This window comes from Sinohyriopsis cumingii, chromosome 11 (genome assembly GCF_028554795.1).
Source record: "Sinohyriopsis cumingii isolate HCF-2022 chromosome 11, ASM2855479v2, whole genome shotgun sequence".
NCBI classification, from domain to species: domain Eukaryota; kingdom Metazoa; phylum Mollusca; class Bivalvia; order Unionida; family Unionidae; genus Sinohyriopsis; species Sinohyriopsis cumingii.
The window spans coordinates 12,678,480-12,699,803 of NC_142971.1; the positions used below are offsets into that span (position 1 = coordinate 12,678,480).

Consider the following 21,324-nt stretch of genomic DNA (forward strand, 5'->3'; position numbering starts at 1 on the left):
CTATTTATATATGTATTTGTAAGTTGTGTGTTCTAGCCATGCAGACAGTTGAAGGCTTAAACTTACACCAAGCTTGGAAACACTTGTTAACTAATGATTTACTTTATATATAAAAAACTCAGAACCTGAGCTGTTAATTGTGATTGGATTAAGTTGGTGACTGACCTTGATGATACTGGGATGGGATTACACTATAATTTGTTCCACAAAGCATTGTGAATTTTATCCTCTCTGTAATTCTGTCAATTTTCATGTTAGCATCATTAAATGTAACTAAATGTACCTAATTCGTTTTAAATATATATTGTAAAATGAATTAGGTATTTTTAGCTACATTTATTGATGTAGCCCTGATAATGTACCGAGTTACTTGTAAGATAAAATTTGCAATGCTATGTGGAATAGCTATATTGTCATGGTGTTGACATGTGACCCTGTCCATTATGAACACAGCTTCTGTAAAGGTCAGAAACATGTTCTTTCAATTTCTTTACTCTAAAGAATTGTTTGCAACAATTTTCTCAAATTTGTGGAAGTCATAAAACATGCATTAATGAGATTGGTTGATTAGCATTTGTTCAAGTAAAATTTGGTCTTGTACTGACTTTTTCCATCCTTGCAGTGTAGCAGAAACCCTAGATCATTTGTTGCAAAATTTCTCTAAGATGGACATTAAAAGTTGCATTTCATCAAATTAAGAGGGTCCACATGTCACTTTAGACCAAAACTTACGCCCAACATAACAGGGTTATCAACTTAACTTGAGATAAGCAAAAAAGATTTAGCATAACAAAGAAGGATTTTTTCGGGACCAGACGAAAGCGCTTAACATACACAGGTTCTCAAGATAACCAAGGTCAAGATAAGTGGGTTGACGGTATAGACAAAACTTTTGCACTTACCATAATTTCAAAACCATTGCAGTAGGAAACGCACATTGCAACATTGAATTTCGTCAGTATGTCACTATTAAACAATCTCTGTTTAGCAGAAGAATAGTGAATGACAGATCTTAGAACAAATGGTATTAGTGATATTAGATAGCCATTTACAATTAAACCAACACATCAGAAATTTGGGATCTTTATGACAGCCTGCAGACCTGCCAACCCTTTGATTTTGCCATAAGTCTTATGGAAATTACACTTAAAATACAGGCTTGCAGCATACAAGCAAAAACTACGGAAAAATGGTCGTTGCCCAAAAATCCGGATAATTGGTTCATCCGTGTTTTATTTGTTTCCGGGTTTCATAGAATTACTGAAATTAGTCAGACAACCAGACTAACATTACAGCAGCACCCCAGATGCTTTAAACTGCACTTAGTTGTTCATGAGAAACATCTGCATGATCAAACTGTTGATTATAGAATTTTTAAAATTGTGTCCAGAAAGCAGTGCATGTTTAAAACGAAAGAGAAAATAAGCTTCTAGAAAAGTGTTAATAATCAACACAGAACTATAAAAAGGAGTATTCAGATTCTTGTGAATAAAAGCCAGAAAGGACACAGTTATGTTTATTGGACATCACATACCTATTTGAGTATGTCTCGTGGTGGAAAATATAATTGCCGTCTTCATGTGAAATGGAAAAAGAATTTCCAAGAATTACGTCAGGTTGAAAGATAATAAGAAGCCATTGAGTTGTATAGGGTTTAAAACTGAAGTTTGTGCAATTGTACTAATGGTAAATAAAGTCTACATTTACTTTGCAACTTTTCAGTTGAACATAATGTTTATTGTCGCCGCATTGAATTTTAATTACATTTTCCAGCTTTATTATTGCAGTTATTGATATTTTGTTACACCTTACTGAAAACTGGTCAATCTTACGGAGAGAAAAAAATCAACTGCCCTACTGAGACGGACTAGTCAAGTTTGTCATGTCTGAGCCTGGAACACCCCACCCCACCTTGGCCGCCATATCTATGGCAGAGGCAGATAGTTATCATTGTCCATCTGACCCGTTATGTCTAATCCATTGTGAATTTAATTTCTACTTTGTTACTCTAGAGAGACAGCATGAATTGAAAACAGCTTTGGTGCAAAACGTTACCTAAATAAGATCTTGGTAAAAATTCAATTTTCCAAGAGAATTTAATGGAGTTACATGTTTAACTTGAATGGGTGCTGGCATCAGATACATATCTGGTTCCTTCATGTCAAGCTATTTTCTTTTTAACTTTATTAACCCAACACTAATTATTTATTCTGAGCTGATTTCATTTTCTTAAATCATTTTAGATAAAACGAGTGAAAGATGCTGATGAAGTTCCCATGGTCTGTAAGTATCAAAACCATTGATAATACATGTAGCAAGGATTAGCTTGCTGTAAATCACAGATTTTTAGACTTCAGATTTTGCAAAATAGAGTTAATAATATTTGCCACAAATATTTTTCATGGTGAGGACTGGAATTAAGGTAGCATAGATCATATCTAGGATATAAATCAATTTTCATCGCATTAATTTGCAAATACTTTTCCAGCAGCAGTGACTTTAAAAAATATTAACATGTTTGGTTTTTTAAGTTCCTGAGAGCCGTGTAACTTTTGCATAAGGTGGAGATTACTACACAGCTCCCTTGTTTTAGCACAACTGGATAAAACTTCTGAACCAGTTTATAATGTTGAGACAGTCTTGATTGAAATTGGTAAATGAAAGCTCAAAATATTACTTGTTTTGTTGTTGAAAATTGCAGTTAGTGTGCAGGAATTGCCAGTGTCATCATAATTTCCACAGAATGTAATAAGAAATTTTATTTAATAAAATATTTGCTTGGTGAATAACAATATATGACACTATATGACTGAAAATGTAGTGAATGCTTTCCAGTCACTACACAGTGAGAAAAAATATACCCATTAAAGAATTCATTCAGTAAAATTTGTGTTTACTTTTATTGTTTAATTCAGTTTGAAGGTAATTATCATAAATGGTGATATGGCTTCTCAAAAGTAAAATAAGTCTGTTGAATGTAACAGCAGGTTCTAATTAGCTTGCATAGTTTTGTCTTTTCTCTTTCTTTTTTTTTTTTATACAGATGTGTTCCAGGACAGTGCAACTGCCATGTGCAACTATGTTGTTATAGGCCATTGGCATTTGTTACTAATAACATTTAAAATCCCTGTCTTTCACATGTTACCAGTGACATTTCAAATTCCTGTCTTCAAACCGCTCCGGTGGCCTAGTGGTTAGAGCATCCGTCTCAGATGCGGGAGGTCATGAGTTCAATCCCTGGCTCAGTCATACTAAAGACTTTAAAAAATGGTACTAACAGCTGCCTTGCTTGGCGCTCAGCATTAAGAGGTTATTGTTAGGACTGGTTGGCCTGGTGTCAGGATAATGTGACTGGGTGGGACATCATGCTACATGTCTGCATAATGATGCCCCAGTGCTAGACATCACTGTATAAACTGTAACACTGCAGACATCGTAGCGATAGGACTGAAAATTTGTTAAAGCTACGTTAAACAAACACACACCCTGTCTTCAGTAATTAACGAGTGCAAACATGTTGATTGATTTTGCTCCAGCTGTTCATGAGTATATGAAGTTTTAGTTCACTTCAGTAAAGAGGGAAAGGCATCTCAAACTTAAGTGATCAGGGCACAAAATTAGCAGTAGCCCATAGCTAGTTAAATTCATGATATACTAACAGTTTTCATAAGTTCATTACTCCCATGTGTCACCAGTAAACATTTTGTGGTAAGAGCTAGTGAAGTTTCATCAAGACAAGTAAATTTCTTTATCTACTTGTCCTTCTAGCTCCATAGAAATTCATGTTAAATTTCAGGCCTGCTGACGTTTGAACTACACAATATTGCATATCAAGATGATTTATGTTAAAATTTTGTCATCGATTTATTATCTTTAAGTGGCTTCTTTGATCCAATACAAACCTATTAAAATCCATTAATAAGATTTTTGTTTTGGATGAAGAATAAGATAATTCTCCAATTCTTAAGTATTAATAAAGGTTGCTAGGAAGTGCACCCCAAAATTTGAGTCTGCCTTACTGTCTCATACCATCACTTATGCTGTGCATTGTTCACCACATGAATTTTGTTACAGCACAAGGGTGAGCATACAGTTGCATCACAAAATGTGTTTTCTAAGATGTGCATTATCATTTTAAAAGTGAAGATAAAAAAGGAAATTGAACAGACAAAAAATGTTTAAATGTTGTGTTGTATTTCGCTAAAATACATCTTGTTCTTAAGCTAAAATTCTTTAATCTCTTTCAGTGTAATTAGCATACTGTCAGTTTTTTCCTCAGAACACTTTTAACTTCATATTTTAACCAGCTTCTTTTGCAATTTGAATAAAGAACAAGTTTAGTATACAAATAAAAAAGACATAAAATTAACTGATTACTTATTAACTATATTAGCCATAACATGGACAGATTGCTGCTAGATTGTGGTGGTAATATTTATTCCAGTTGTTGACAAGATATTTACTGTTGGAAAATATTAGAAATGTACATGAAGACCAGAACATTTCATTTAAATATTGTTTTTGTAATGGGCAATGTTTAAAGATAAATATTGTTCATTCTTTGGACCCAAATTCCTCAAGCAGCATCCACTTAAAGCAGATGAAAGTTATTTTTTTTTCTATCACAGAATCTCCATATTAAAATAAGGGAAACTCATGGAACAGATGCAATTATCAGTTATTGAGCTTTTCTTGCCATAGTATGTTCTCAAAAACAGAAAGAACAGAAAATCTGAAAATCCTAAAATTCAGTGTTGTTTCAGCTTTACTTGATCACATCCCGGAGTCATTGGTAAGTTAATTGCTCAGTAAATTAAAAGAGAGCCATTTGGAAGACTTCCAATTCAGTTGCAGGATGTCTGCTTAAGGAGAGAATATCTTCAGTTGTTTGTTAAAACCAGAAGTTTGTTTCTTCAGGTTTCTTTTTATTTATGGAAGAAATAACATTATTGTAGCCTGAATTGGGATGGGCTAGGGAGTGGGGGTATTAGATGCCTTTTTTTAAATTTGCATAGTCATCAATAAGGATTTAATGAATTTGAAAAGTTCTACATGATTGACCTTTAAACATGATCACATAAATGACATAATGCACAGTAGACTCCATCATCAGTGGATGATTATTTGACAGAATTGGACCTAATCTGGTTGAAGCATCCTGTCATAGATTGCTTTCAGGACTGTACAAATGATGATGATCCAACATTCAGATATGGATGGCTAATAAAAATAGAAAAGCACTAAATAACACTCTGAACCTTTCCAACAGAATTTAGACAAATTTGACAGCATTCTGGCCACCTTCAAATATGGCAACTGTTAATAAAAATAGAAAAGACTTTTAAAAAACTCTTGAGCAGACTTTGAACAAATTTGACAGACAGAATCATGTCATAAAGCCCTTTTAGTTTTGTTGAAAATGATGCTCTTTTTAAAATTGAAAAAATAAATTTAATTTGACAAACTTTCAAGCTAGGATGCAGTTAAATTTGGTCAAATTCTGTTAAATGGATCTTTGAGAAAAACTACTTAAGTTTTTTAATTTGTTCATAGCAGCTGCAATATTTGACCACCGATCGACATGATTTGTACAAACTTAAAATCTCTTCATGCTTTCTGTCAAAATCAGTCAAATTCTGTTGAGTGGTTTTTCAGATGTAATTTAAAGGTGTTCCATATTTAGTTATGGTGCCAACATTTGATGGTGAACCAGAATCATTGGCATAAATTTGTAAGCATTTAATGCCAGGATGTTTAAGTGTCAGATTATGTCTACTTCTGATCACTAGTTTCTGAGATGTTGCATTGTGGTGGGTTTTTTTTAAGTAAGAGTATCATTTTGAACAGATTGAAAGGGCTTCATGCCACGATTCTCTGTCAAATGTGTTTAAATTTGAACAGTACTATGATGAAAATGGTAATACTATCTGCCACCCAGAGGCCCAAGATTAAATTGCTTAACTGCCTGACATCTGCATAACAGTTAGATGTAAAAACAGTTGACAGTAAAGTCTGCTTTAGTAGGATGCTTTCTCCAGATTGATTGAATAACAGTGGATTCAAGGTTTTATATCCTATCTATTATTTGATGGTTTATCTGCATCATTTGTCCAATATTGACAAGCCTGTATGTCAGAATGCTTTCTGTGAAAGATGGTTTAATTGTATTTAGCATTTGTAAATGTTTTTCTAATTTTAGAAATAGTAGCTTTATTTGATAGCATCATTTCTGTAAAATTTATACCATTTTCATCATCGTACTTTTAAAAATGTTGCCAGTGGCTTTCTTTCCATTGGTTTTTTTTTAAGACCTATGTCATTCTATAATTGGCCAAATGTTTTAATGGAATTTTACTGTTTTAGTGGTGGGTAACAAGGTGGATCTGCCTACACGATCAGTGGACTCCAAACAGGCAAAACAGGTTGCTGACAGTTACGGCATCCCATACGTTGAGACATCAGCTAAAACACGACAGGGAGTAGATGATGCTTTCTATACACTAGTTAGAGAAATTAGGAAATATGTAAGTTCTCATGTATTATAATTTTATATTTTAACAGGAATATATTTGTCTGCAGGCAGTGTCTATATTATACTAACTAGCTGTCAGTTATCTTGATTTACTGGTTATCATCATTATCCATGCATGATCACATTGTCAATGATTCTTTTACAGGAAGATCGTGTTTGTTACCTTTGCAGTTTTAGTATTAAATTAAATTTATGCAACTTTAACATAAAATCTCCCAAACTCACCTTAAAAATGTTAAAATTAACACTTTATTTACACTGTCGGTCTGACTGCACCTGGGTAAATGTTGAATTTTCACCTGAAAGTCAGTCTGTTACATCTGTAGTTGATGATGGATATGATGTGATTAACATCATGATTGTGAAATTCTAATCAAGGGAACTAAATGCAAAATAAACCATTTTCTACTTAGCTGTTTTTGTCCCCTGCATCAAGTAGGGTGCTCATTTTGAGCTACAGATGTAATTGGAACCTCCAGTTGATATCTGTTCATATTGGGTATTTAGTAATTACGTAATTTATATTTATTTTGTCATCATTTGATTGCACACATTTTTTAAAAAAAGCCTCAACAAAATTTGTGTTTCCTTTTGCCCTGGTTGTAGAGTTAGGTTAGGCATGTATTTTTTTAAAAATTATTATAGTTATTAATTTGATCTTGTGGGGTTTTTTTTTACTACAGTGGAAAAAAGTACTCAAGTAGTGAGAAATATGGATGGTTGGCAGACAGGAAACACACATTTTGAGGTGGGGGGATAAGTACTTCCAATAAAAATTGAAGTTTATTTAAAATCATGTTCATTCCAACATGCTCTACTTAAGTTGCCATAGGGCTACCTACTTTAAAATTGGAATGGCAATTTCAAATCTTAGGTTTCTAGGACCAAACAGTTTGGTAGCCATAAACAGTGGAAGCAGATATCATTTGGGTGGGTAATTATTGGTGAAATATCACAATAAAGAGAAGGTTTTAGCTATATGCAGGTCAGAAGAATTGTAACGAATCATAAAGTTATATTTTTAAAATATGCTATATTTGCTTGACAGAACTGTCAGAAATCACCAGCTTCATACTCGAGCTATTTATTAAATTCACTATTAAAAATTCTTGGAAACATACCTTGACATAATGCACGGTCTCAGATTTACAGATACAAGGGCCTTAACCCTCATTTTGATATTCGTAATACCATACATGTTCTTATTACATAGCTGGTACCATTTGGAAAAATACCCCAACTTTGTGATGAAAATTCGTCCTCCCTTATAGATTCCAGAACACTGGATTTCACCCCTTAGACATCCAGCACATATTGCTCAGGCATACTGGCACTTTGATTCTTTACTTAGCTGAATGTCGTAATGTCCAACATTGTTTACGTCAAGAAGATTTAGCCATTGCTTTGTGGGGCAACAAGTGAATTTTCTGTATCTTTTGTATGTTTACTTATCTGAAACATTAGGTTTATACCTAGATTGAGTTTTATTGCTGTTTATTTAAGCTCTTTTGAGAGTGAGTTTTTGGTAATTGTTCTGTACAAATAGTATATGGCCTTGCATTTTATTTTATAAAGGCCCGTCTAATGGCACCTCTGCACAGAAACATATGGTGCCAACTCCAATTAATGTTTTGAAAAAGTAAAAATGGAGAAATGCACAGAAACTCCCACAGATAAATGTAAACATCTGGTACTACAAAATAAAATGTGCAAGTCTAGATGTTCAATTCTATACAATAGCATTGCTAGAAAATGTAAATTCTTAAAACATAATCAGAATTTTTTATTTAAACTGCATTCGCTCAAAGTCAAGGATTTTCTCTGGTGTTGTATTATCATAAGATCAAGGTCAGGGTTACACTAATAAGAAAATAATAGATAATGCATGGTAAGTTAAGACCACGTACCAACAAGGATGGTTTGCACATGGGGGCAAAAAAGGACCTTTGTATTTTGACATCAGTACAGTCTAATTTCTATGCCATTGTGACACAAACATGGTACAAGATTTCTGTAAATAAAATTAATTACAAATCTTGCATTAGCACCAAACTTTAAAGACACCTTGATAATATGTGAAGGAAATGTGCCACTGATATTGGGTGATACAGCTGAAAGGTCACAGTGACCCAAATAAAGACAACTGTAATCAGTATACAGTCTTCTTGGAATAAAATTTACAGATCATTTGGATTTTGGGCAAGGAAGGAACCTTTTGATGGTAAGGTTATACAGTCAGAATTTGTATATTTGGAAACCTGTTGGTTAATACTGTTGTCCAGGGTCAACCATGCCCTATTGGTGGCACCATACACAAGTATTAAAATTGGGGTGAGCATATAATGCGCTGTGCATAGTACTCTTGTTGCAGTCAGACCTGATTTTTCTTCGTTTCAAGCAGGATTCCGCTTTTCTCCTGATGAGAAAGATCGGATTCTCATTTATAGTCCATTTTTTATATCAACTCTGATCCAGTTTTAAAAATAAAAATGGCCTGTCCCATTCCACAATGATCCTTGTAAAGTATTCATTCCATATGTTAATTAAACACATGATTGTTGTAAAGAGTATTCTGATTGGTTAAAAGTTTCTACTCATCCAGTGAATCTTCATATAATGGAAACTGATGGAAATGGAAAGAAAGAAGTACTAAAGCATCGCCTTAACTACTTAGCTACTGGGCCTCGTCTTCTTAACATAAGTGAATTAAAAGTGAACACTATTTTGATCTGGATCTTACAGTCTTTTTCTTGATGTTGAAAATGACCACAAAAACATTTTACAAAAAATCTTAATATGGAACCTTTTACAGCCATTAAAGAAATCAACAAATAATTTGTCCAGGTTGTAGGCAGCATAAAACTGATTCCAACAGTCTTTTAGCCTTGACAACACAAATTCAGATTTATTAAAAAAGCAGTCTGGCTGATTGAATCATGCACCATAGAACACTTGGTACCAGAAACTTGTTGAATGTACCTCGAGTTATTCATACGTCATTGACTGCTTGAAATTAACACTGTCATGTTACTGAAAAATTCACTAAGGTGTCTTACATCAAATTAATTTTCACTCTATAATTTTTTTAGAATTGCAAATTAGAAATCAGCAAATAACAGAATGTCAATTATTTAAGTAGGTATAGAGTGCTTTTCATTAAGAAGTATCTCTTCATTGCCATTATAAACACAGTAGCACATCTGTATTCAAGCATTTAAGATACATGGGTTAATTGATGCGCACTGAAGTTAAGCCACATGTTGAGCTGAGATCTGTTTATCTTTTTCTTGATTTTTATGTCAGAGAACAGTATACAGAAATTGTCAACTCAAACATTAAATATAGCATTTTCAGTCTGTGAAAATGCCTGATTTTAAATCTATTATGTCTCAAGATTTTGTGTGTGTGTGTGTGTATATATATATATATATATATATATATATATAAAAGAACCCTTCAGCACATCTGGCACATCATCACATTAAAGGAACTAACAGTTTTAAGCTTTCTTTGTAATAATGCCACATGAGTTTATTGCTATGTCCTTCACTTTTATTCATCTTCCATTCATGATTGTTATTTACAGCATTTTTAAAAAAGACTCTTTGATGAGTTTGAAGAGATTCAGTACATGTCGTTGTGATGTTTTTTTATCATTTCTTGTTTTAAAAAGCCAAAGCACATACTTGATGATTAATTAGACTGCTGTGTTTACACATTTTTGGCAGATATCCATACAAGAAATGAGAATATATATAGACTGTATATACTTGCATATAAGCTGAATAATTTAGGAAAAAATAAAGCCCTGGAAGAAGGGGGGTCGGCTTATCCATGAGCCAGTGTCTAAACTTGACAGGTTTTAGGTCTTTTTGTTGACTGCTATAATGGTTGTAAATCATGGGACATGAAACAATAATTTTTTTTCCATGTCTTAAGACATAGGCATGTAAAAAAAAAAAAGTGGTATTATAGAAAGGTAGACAAATGTAGCTCTACAATGATACCATATAATCTGGAATTTCTACTTGCACTACAAAATACAGATAAAACAAACCTCATTTTTTGGACCCGACTTTTTTCTACCCAAAATTCACCCATGGTCGGATTCCGATTTTTTGTCCAGATTTTAGACTTTTTGGTCTCAGATCTAAGTCAAACCGGTATGAACTGCAAATAGACAGATGAGCCTTTGCAAAAAGTAGGATAAGATGGGCATTTGTAATAAAGAGTGGTCTTGATACAAAAATAATGAACTCCAACTTTTACCCTTCTGCTCATGCGCGAGTAAAATAGCCAATGAAAACAATGTTTCTAACACAAATAGTATGTTATTAAAAGATGATCGGGGATTTGGTGTTTTTGGATCTATTTAGAAATAGCTTTCAAAATGTGTTTCCTACTCGCAAATGACAAAAACCTCCAGGGGTTAATGAGTTAAACAATGCATTTTGATAACATCACCAAATTTGAATATTCCTTGCGACATTGCACATAAATTAAAAATTTAGCCATTCCTTGACGATTTATTTTTAAAAAAATCTTATTAACACATTAAGCCCTAGCAACGACTTAACGGGGCAGGAGATAGTAGCCTACTGCTGAGCTCTGTAGCGTCATGGTCATGCATGATACACTAAAGTGGGTTGTATTATAGAAAATGACAAAAACCTCCAGGGGTTAATGTGTTAAAACCCTGAAACTGGCTAGTATTAAGAGGGAATTTTGACCGGTAACTATACCAGTACATTGATGTGTAATTGCCTTTTATTCCATAATATTAGCACGATTACTGTAGTTTTGTAAAACGGGGTGTAAGGCATACCTATGAACTTTCAAAAGCCAAGTAGGGAGACTGAATAACGTTTTTTTAGAGATTGGACATAAAATCGGGAGGTTTTCCATGGCATTTTTAAAGCCTTGCTTTCACTAAATATTGATCACTCTTCCTGGTCCAATATGCTTGAAATTCACAAAGAAACTCACTGTTTCTCCCTTTGAAGTGCCCTATTTTCCCCCAGGACGTGCCCTATTTTCATATTCTGGTCAGCTGTGGTCAAACTGCACAATAGCTAAAGATTGGTCTTAAAAAAACAAGTTAGAAAGCCAACGTGACTAATTAAAAGTTAATACTTATCCATGCAACTATTTTGTGAAAACGATTGGCCATCTGCCGTTATTCAAAGAAAGCACATTCTACACTATAATGTGTTAAGCGAGCACCAGCAGTTGATTGGCAAATAAAGGATTCCCAATTTTGTTGAACTAAAGGTACCAAAATATCCAGCCTCATGGTACCGTACATGTGGTAACTATTTTCCCCTCTTTGTACATCCAATCTTTTTGTCAGCTTGTACAGCATTTAGTATTGTTTATTATAAAACATGTATTCTGAACTAGTTTTTTGTGGACACATTTGCTGCGTGGTATGTATTTTCATTTCTTCTTTTAATTTAACAATGGTAATTAACATTGATATATACGGTATAAAAATGTCAGGTGTTCGCTCGTGTAAGTTCCTTTCGTGCGAATAGCACTATAGCATATGGAGTTACAGCATTCATAGTGTTCATTCTTAGGATTGAAATTAATTGTGGAAGATTTATTGTTATGATTTACTTTTTTTTCTGGTTTATTTTATTTTTTTATTACTGTAGAGGTATAAAAAAAATCATTAATTTACGTGAATAATGTTTAAACTTAACATTCTGTTTAGTGAAGAAGTGAATTCTTTATAGTAAAGTAATTTTTTCGTCACAACAGTGATTCACAGAATATGTAGGACTGTTCTTGCTTAGAAGAAATGAAAATCGAAGACATACTGTAATAATCGGGAGGGTTTTGTTTCTTCCCAATGTGAAAGTTGACAGGTATGGTGTAAGGTCGCTTACATCAAAGCAAACTACAACTCAGCTTTTATGGTATTATCATTGAACCGTATTGTTCATTGAGTTGTCATCCTGGGATTACATTTAATGAGTTAGGTTTTTACAATTTCAGAGCAAAGTAAAAACGTAATTACCGGTGCACTGATATAAAATGTCCAGTGCAGTAATGCATAAACAAACAATTGAGTCAAAAGGGAGAGGTAGTGTTACAGCAACTCTCAATTGCTAAATTCTTGTCATCGTTCGATCAAGTTATACACAAATCTAAGTTAGGCAGAAACATTAAGAAAACGGAAATTTAAATAAATTACTTTTCAAACAAGTTTATACCATTTCTTCTTAATAATCATGCACACTAACCTCGAGATAAGTATACATGTAATTTTTTAAAATATAAGTTTGCCTAAATAAACAGGCTTATACATGGTTCATGCACTTTTTAGTCTTTATACTTGTTCAGTTTGGGAGGTCAGCTTATATGTGAATGAGCTTATACATGAGTATATGTGGTATGTGTGTGTGTATGTATGTGTGTGTGTGTGTGTATATATATATATATATGAAAACACACTGAGTCAATTCTGGTTAATTGGGTGACTGGTTAATTGGGGCAGTCGCATATTTGGGACAAATCTTAAAGAATAAAAACAAATTGAAAAAATAAACAGAATTTGCTTTGCTTATTTGGGACAACATGCCGCTTACTCGGGACAGGAACTTAGGGTGTGTTGCATGACAGTCATTACTGCAGTGGCGTGGTAGCCATTACTGTGTTCATCGCTGCTTCAATCAGTAACGCACTTTTACCTGGAAAATATCAGACCCTTTCCAAGATGCCACAGAAAGATATGACATTAGCAAACAAAATTGCCTTACTTTTGTGACACAGCAGCAAGATAAACTGAGAGTAGAATGGGTTTTACGCGAAGGACATCATGGAACAACCAAAAAACGGAACCGTGAAGGCAAGGATTTAGATTAGGGCCTAACCGAGTAGATAATTTTCACCGAGTACCGAATCCGAGTATTTGGATGTACTATTTGCCAGATCCAGGCATGAACCGAGTAGTAGGTGCGACTCCGGAGAGTACCGTTTGTTTCATTATCGTATGCAAAGCTTAAACTTTAAATGTTAACTGTTTCTTTAATTATAATTTATTTTTAACTAAATTATTATGTATTAAAAAACCTTTTTTTTTAAAAGTTAGATATTTATGTATTATTTGCCGAGGCAAATACTTCCAAATAGTACTGAAAAACGGGATATTCGCCAAGGCGAATGTCCGAGGCGATTTCCGGTTAGGCCCTAATCCAGATGTTGAAGAGGCCCACAATCAGTGGTTCTCTGTTGTAACTGGACGAGGTGTACGTGTCAGTAGTCCAATGATGAAAAGTAAGGCAGAAGAGTAGCTAAAAAAGGTGGGTCACATTGATTTCAAAGCAACAGATGGTTGGTTGTTACGATGGAAGTCTAGGCATGACATTAAATTCAAGAAAGCACATGGCAAGAAGGACAGTGCTGATGCTGTAAGTGCTGAACAATGGAAATTAACAAAACTGCCTGACCTGCTTCAGAAATTGTGTGGATATGACATCTACAATGCTGATGAAACAGGCCTGTTTTATTGTGCCACACCAGACGGTTCCCTGACTTACAAGCATGTAGCACTGTCGGGATCAAAGAAACCAATGGATCGCATAACTGTGTTATGCTGTTCAAACATATCAGGAACTAATAAAAGAAAGCTGTTGGTTATTGGGATAAGCACTAAGCCTTGATGTTTTAAGGGGCTTAGAATAGACAGTTTACAAGTTGTGTACCTTGCTAACAATAATGTATGGATGACTTCTGAAATTTTTAAGAAATGGCTAATGAGTTGGGACGTGGAACTACAACAGAATTCAAGAAATATTTTGCTGTTACTTAACAATTGTGCAGTACACCCTCATTTAGATTGTTTGAAAAACATCCATCTGGAATTTTTGTCTCCCAACACTACATTCTTGGTGCAACCAATGGACATGGGAATCATAAAAAATTTGCTAAACTACATTCTTGAATCAATTGAAGAAAACCTACCGAGATCATCTTCAGCAGCCAAGGAGATCAGTGCAAGAATTAACATTTTACAAGCAATACAGTTGGTTGCTGATAGTTGGCAAAACATAAGCATCAAGACCATTCAGAACTGCTTTTCTCACTGTGCTTTTAAGCATTCAGGCTTGGATATGATAGATAGTGAAAATGACATCATTTTGGAAGTGCAGTACGTTACAAACTACAAAGAATTTGCATGCATCGATAACATTCTTCAATGCTGCAATGAATATGAAGATTGTGAGGATGAAATTGTTGAATGAATTGCAGCAAAACACCAAAAGGTATCAGAAGACCAGGAAAGTGAGGATGATGATGATAACATGCCAGAGCCTCAATGTGTGACTAACCAGGACGCCAATGATTGCTGAATTGTGACACTACTTCATGCAGGAAGGCAATGAAGGCAGCCCAGTATCTGCACTAGATACATGCGCTGATTTCGTTCAGCTACAGTCAGTTAGGGGAATACTGCAGGGGACGCTTGATAAATTTGTCAAACATCATTAACTGTTAAGAACATTAAATTGAAATTGTTTTAGCTTAATTATTTTTCTCTGACCTATACCATTTGTTTCCAGGATCAATTTACATTACATGTGTTAAGTGTTTTTGCTGCTCAGTAAATGATAGTTTGTGTTTTGTTTTTCACATTTTTATACAATACATGTACAATATTTGTTTACCTTTGTGTACTTACTTCTCATAATTGGAGCATAATTGTAGCAGCCTCTTAATTGGGCCCAATTGTTCTGGTCCCGATGTGTCCCAATTAACCAGAATCCACTCTGTGTGTGTGTGTGTGTGTGTATGTGTGTGTGTGAGTGTGTGTGTATATATATATATTACAATGCATGTCTTCTGGATTTGTTACAACAGAAATATTTTATTGCAGGTTTTCTTTCATGCAAGATTCTTAAAATTATTTTTTTACAATATCTCTTTCAGAAGGACAAAAAGGGCAAGGAAAACAAGAAGAAAAAGAAACTATGTTCTGTGATTTAAACTGCTGATCCTTTTAAATTTTTCTTCCTTAGCATTAATTTTTTAAAAATCTTTTCATAATGTTCCCTGAATGAGAGTATATCAAGAATGTTTCCTACATTGACGTGTCTAAGTTAATGTTTATCTTGAATACACACACATTAGGCAAGTGGGGTTCAGCAAAGAGAAACCGCATTATGTAAGTGGGGCTCAGCAGATAGAAATGGCACAGTTGGTATACATACGTATCATTTATTTTGTGAGAGCAGAATATAGTTAATTTGGGCAAAAATAATGTTATAAATTGAAATAATGATTGTCTTGTGCAACAGTTTGAAAATCTTGTTAACTAGGTATAATTTTATCTTCGATTTTGGAGGATACACAATCCATTTTTACAACACTGTTTGCAGAAACTATAACGGTACACTGCAAAATTGGTGTAACCATATTTACCAGGTTACCTTTCAAGCACAATTATGTAGGTATAGCTTTCCTACTTCGTAACATGAGTTGTTATAATGCACTTTCAGATATTAACAAAGTACTGCTGGGACCCCATGATTAAACCAATGTACGATGGTAAGGGTTGATAGAAGACATGTCGCTTAAAGTTTTGTCTTTATTCCCTTTTTAAAACATTTGACAAATTTGTATAATTCCTTACTATACTACAATTTGGCACATAACCCAGTTATCACTGTGTGGTTCCATGCTTGATGACTATCATTTTGGATCCCATCTGCTGCATTATAATGAGGGATGTGTGCTGTATGTAATCCAGCAAAACAACAACATTAATATGATGTCGTATATTTCATGTAAAATCACATGCATTTGAATAAGCCCAGAAGTCCAGTTCACCTAGTAATTGGGCTCATTAAATTTACCTGTGATATATATATATTGAAGTGCAGTTTAATGAGATGATTTATATATAGTAAGGGAACCTTTATTTACATTTAAGGTCATGAAGGCATTGTTTTAATGATTAGAGTCAAAATGTACATGAAGAAATAGATATTAATGCATAATGTGAAGAGACTTTATACTGCGTTGATGTTAACCAGTGCATGCTCAAAAGGGAATATCAGGAGGAGATAACTGGTATCTCCATCAGTTTGTTGTGTTGTCAGAGCTCAGTGGCGGTGACCCCATTACTTTAAGTACTCTTTGATACATTAATGTATTTTGTAAGAAGACTATAGACTTTATGTATCTCTAAGTCATTTTAAATTTGATGTGCATTTGTGCGGCATAAATTGAAAATTAAATCAGACGTCGGACATTTGTCCCCATATATACAATTGAATGTTTGAATTTGCTCATTTACCACTGTAATGCACTTGGTTACATATTATTAATATTTAATAGATACTGTTACTGTCAAAAACCCTTTTATTCAGGACTTTTCAAACAATTAACAATCGATAATACAAACTTGGTTTTGTTTGTACATGTCTGCGGTTAAATATCTTTATGTTTTATCTTTTATTGCGGTGTTTGTATGAAAATTTGTTACATTGGTGTAAGAAAACTCATAACTTAAATATTTTATTCTTTTCAATGAATAACATGCATGTTACTATTATATTTGAAGAGGTGGATTTTTTTTATATTCTTGTAATTTTCAGTTGTACTAGTCAGAAGTCCAGAAAAACTTATGTGATGGCCTTTTTTCTGGAAACTTTTAGTACAAGTTATCATTACTGGTAAACTACTTTGAGGAAAGCCACAAAACTTTTCAAACACATTTATCCCAAGGTCTGGTTGGGCCTAAGATAAACTAGCATCCTCGGAAATCTAATATGGCCACTATGACAGGCATCTTGAAAATCTTGCTGTCACTACTATTCCTAAATAGATGATTATATCAACATGCAGTTTTTACTGAATGACTCATTGTGATGTTTGGTTGGTCCAAAATGAAAATCATGATGTCCAGTATGACTGGCATGGTCCACATCTTTAAAATTTTCTTATTGCTAAACCAGAGCTGATGGTGGTAATGTCTTCGGGTTTTCACTAAATTTACTAGAAGAGATACACAAAACCAAGCTGGTGATTATAAGAACAAAATTCTGTTAAAAAAAAAAAAATAATTTATTAAGTTTAAAAATTTTGTCAAAGCATTTCAGGGAATATTTGGCAAAATTCAAGTTTTTCAACAAGTATAAAGACGTGTTATTTAAAGTCAAGGACATCCAGAATTCAAGAACTTGTGAAGATGGTACAGCCAATGCTTTCATAACCATTCTTACCTCTGGTAAGAATCCTGTAACTGTAAAGCGCATCACACCATTATGAAGATCTTATCAAGTCTTGAAAGTGAGGAGAAATATAGAAACATAGTTACAAGACAACTGCAACAGATGAAAACTAAAACATCATGTTCGTTTATTAACTTGCGTGTAGATAAGTCATTTAAAATAATAAACTCAAAAATTACAACATCTGAGCATCGTAAAATGAACATCTAACTTTGATAATTCAAATATGGTGATACATAATTTCATTGAGCATAATAAAATGGCACTTAAACACTTGAAGCCCACTTAAGGAATTTATCTTTCAAATATAATTCAGTTGAAAAAGAGTTGATAACATTCCCCAAAGATAAGTCCTTTCTCTCCTCCATTAGGTAATTAGGAAAGGAAATCTAACTTTATGTTCAAAAAAATAATATAGGTAGAAAGTTAGATTGCCTGTTTCAAAAAATGCTCCATCTGAGCTGTATGAACATTACAAGGAGAAAGTAAGAAAAACCTTTCCTATTTACATTGTACAGAATGAGACTGTCACAGGAAATCTGGTAATTGCTCAAAATTTGGGATGTAATAATATACTTTTGCTCCGAGAACAAAGTGTTCACAGAATTGGAAGGTGGCTTCATAACATTGTGTTTTCTAGATGTTTGATGTTGATTTCGTTTTAAAGGATAGATAATATTTTAAAATCAGAATTTGAAATGAATGTCAACAAAGTTAAATGAAACCCCAAACTGGTTCAAACCATGTTCTTTAGATGTAATGCAAACTGCATTATTCTATTCACTCCAAAGCCAGAATCATTGATATGGGCCGAAATACAAATTACATTCTGCATACATGTAAGCTGAATATGTATTTAAACAGATGTACATTTTACTTACTAGGGGCTGTTGTTGTGAAAAGATTTTAGTGGAAAATCACAATCTGAAAAGGCTGTTGCATGCTGTGCTTCTAAACAGTTACACCCAATTAAGCTTTTATAACAATTTCCTGTGAATAAGAATGAAATTACCAATGATAAATATAAATGAAAATGTTACAGATCTGATCTGTATCATTCATGCATCTTTTAAAATTTTGGAGAAAAAAATGTTTTGATCAATAAGACGTTGCTACCTATTTGTTGCTGTTTACATCATCACAGATCTTGTGAAAAAAAATGCAGAAGAAACATCTTATTCCTGGGAAAGCCAGTACTGTTAAATTTGAGTAAAATTTTTTTATTTGAATCAACTTTTTCCTGTTTAAATTTTATTCCAATCATTGTATCTACATTCATGTTTTGTAATTGTTGCTTTATTGCAAAGCAGACAGAAGTTATTTTTATCCATGCAATTTTAGCAAATATTTGTTTTTGAACACATTTATTGTAATATGTAATTGTTTTTCTCATGTTTTTGTAAATTGATAGTTTTGGGATTCATTATTTTCTGCTCTTGTGGTGAATATGTCTCTTTTGTGCATCGTTATTTAATGTGGTAACTAGGGTTTTGGAAAGATTGTGTTGTTCTTTGTGTAGAGGAACTGGCCATTGATCAAGATGATTGAATGTAATGATTCAAAACCTGTGATCATTGTGAAATACTTCATTCATAGTTAATAATAGATTTGTGATAAAACTGATATAAAGGTAATGATGTGAACATTAGTTTCTTCTGATTTGGGAAAAGAAAATAATAAAACTCCAAAATAAAAAGACCAAATCTGACTTGCTTGTACCATGTATATCCATGTACAAGTTAAGTCCAATTTCAAATAGCATGGTCTTTGATCTGCCATTGCATATGGCACCAGCACATCAGGTCCTGTGTTTGTTCTATGGATTATTTCTAATAAGCTGCATAGACACAGATCTGCCAGCACATTATGCAGTGGCAGATCTGGGTCTTTGCAGTTGGACTGGACTTAACCATGTATATATGTATTTATTACTTTGTAAGTACTGAGAAATTACCCTTTAGAGTTTAAGGTAAAATGTAAGATCCGACTTATTTTATCTTAACCCACCTAAGCTTGACATCATAACCATAAGTGTCACCATACATCTGTCCACACCCTAGATTAACCTCATTGTTCAAAGTTTTTGTGATTCTGAAACAGTTTTGGTCAGTTTTAGCTGTACAGTTATCAACAACGTAAAAATTTTTGGCATTGGATATATCTTGATATTGTACAACACCAATTTAACAATAGCTAGGAGGTGAGCTTGACATGCTGGCTATCTCTAGCTTCTTGTCATTCATAGTGTTTGGTACTGTTGGTCTGGTTAGAGGCAAATATCTTGTACGTAGCTAGATTAAATGATAACAAAATAGAATTTGAGTTTTATCCAGAATTAATTTGCATAATAATAGTCCTTAAATTTGTTATTGTCGTCTACACTAAAGCAAATGATACTTTTAAGTATTTGTGACTTCCCTTCAATTTCATTATTTGTAGATGTAATTAAGGCTTTGCCTCATGTACAACTCATTAAGGTTCATTATATTTGTACTTGGTCATAGTGGTTTTTATTCATATTTCTTATCCTTTTTTTGTTAACACCCAACATCCACGAGTTTATTTACACACACATACATACATACATACATACACACATTACATATACCTACACAAATATCATACATACATACATACATATATAGATACATACATACATACTATGTATAGCCATTATGTGGTGCATTGTTGCACATTGAGGGAGCACAGAGGATATTTTCCCTCCCCAAATTGCATAAGTTTAATAAATCCTCCTACCTTGATCATTATAGAGGGACAGATACATACTAGACAGCTTATCCGAGGTGCAAGACGGATGGTGCCCAGATATTTGTGAAATTTAACATAAAAGTCAAGGAGGTTTAAAAAGTTGTTTTAAGAAATGAAAACAAACATAATGGACAATGTTTATATATGGTTCTGGATTAGTTGTTGTTTCGGTTTTGGTATTATTCTTCAATGTTGTAGTTGTTTTTCTTTCAAACTTTATTTATATAAATGATGTTTTTCTTCATTCAGAAAACTATACTTTAGAATATCACTGAAAGAGCAGTTACTCTGTACTGTTTAAAAGAATAACAAACAGATGTTAGAGGATGGTAATAAAGATTAATTTGGGCCTAACTTATATGTATTTTGTTGTGAATGTATGATATGTGCTGACACACTGTGATACAATATAGTTTAAAAGCATATGGTGGGATATAATGTTAATAATGTTTAATGTAAATAGTAAACACCAGGAGGTGCAGTCACTTCAGGCAGTACAGTGTTTAAACAATTGGGAAAGCATACCAGCCAAACAGTGGACCCCTTTCACAATACGTGTTTTGACTGAGTTGCTGTTCATGATATCGATTGCAAACAATCAAACATTGGCTATCACTGCTGGGTGAATGTTCTATATATGGAAGTGGAGATTGGTGTTGGAAAGTCTGAATAATGTCATGACATTATGTAAATGTACTTATAGTGTTGATAAACAAAGCATTCAGAATATTTAGATCTTTAATAATGATGATTGACTATTCCCCAATGTTTTTAAAAAAACGC

General features: G+C 33.5%; 1 protein-coding gene across 1 annotated transcript in view; it reads left to right on the top strand.

The window, feature by feature from the left end:
* The window catches only part of LOC149787618 (GTPase KRas), a 75,692-nt gene extending 54,797 nt beyond the window's left edge, over positions 1-20,895 (top strand). The window contains exons 6-8 of the mRNA XM_089973796.1: positions 2,244-2,283; positions 6,364-6,524; positions 15,467-20,895. Of these exons, the coding sequence (XP_089829922.1) occupies positions 2,244-2,283; positions 6,364-6,524; positions 15,467-15,523 (258 nt within the window). The 3' untranslated portion in view covers positions 15,524-20,895. The remainder of the gene's footprint in view (positions 1-2,243; positions 2,284-6,363; positions 6,525-15,466) is intronic.
* The last annotated feature ends 429 nt before the right edge of the window (positions 20,896-21,324 follow it).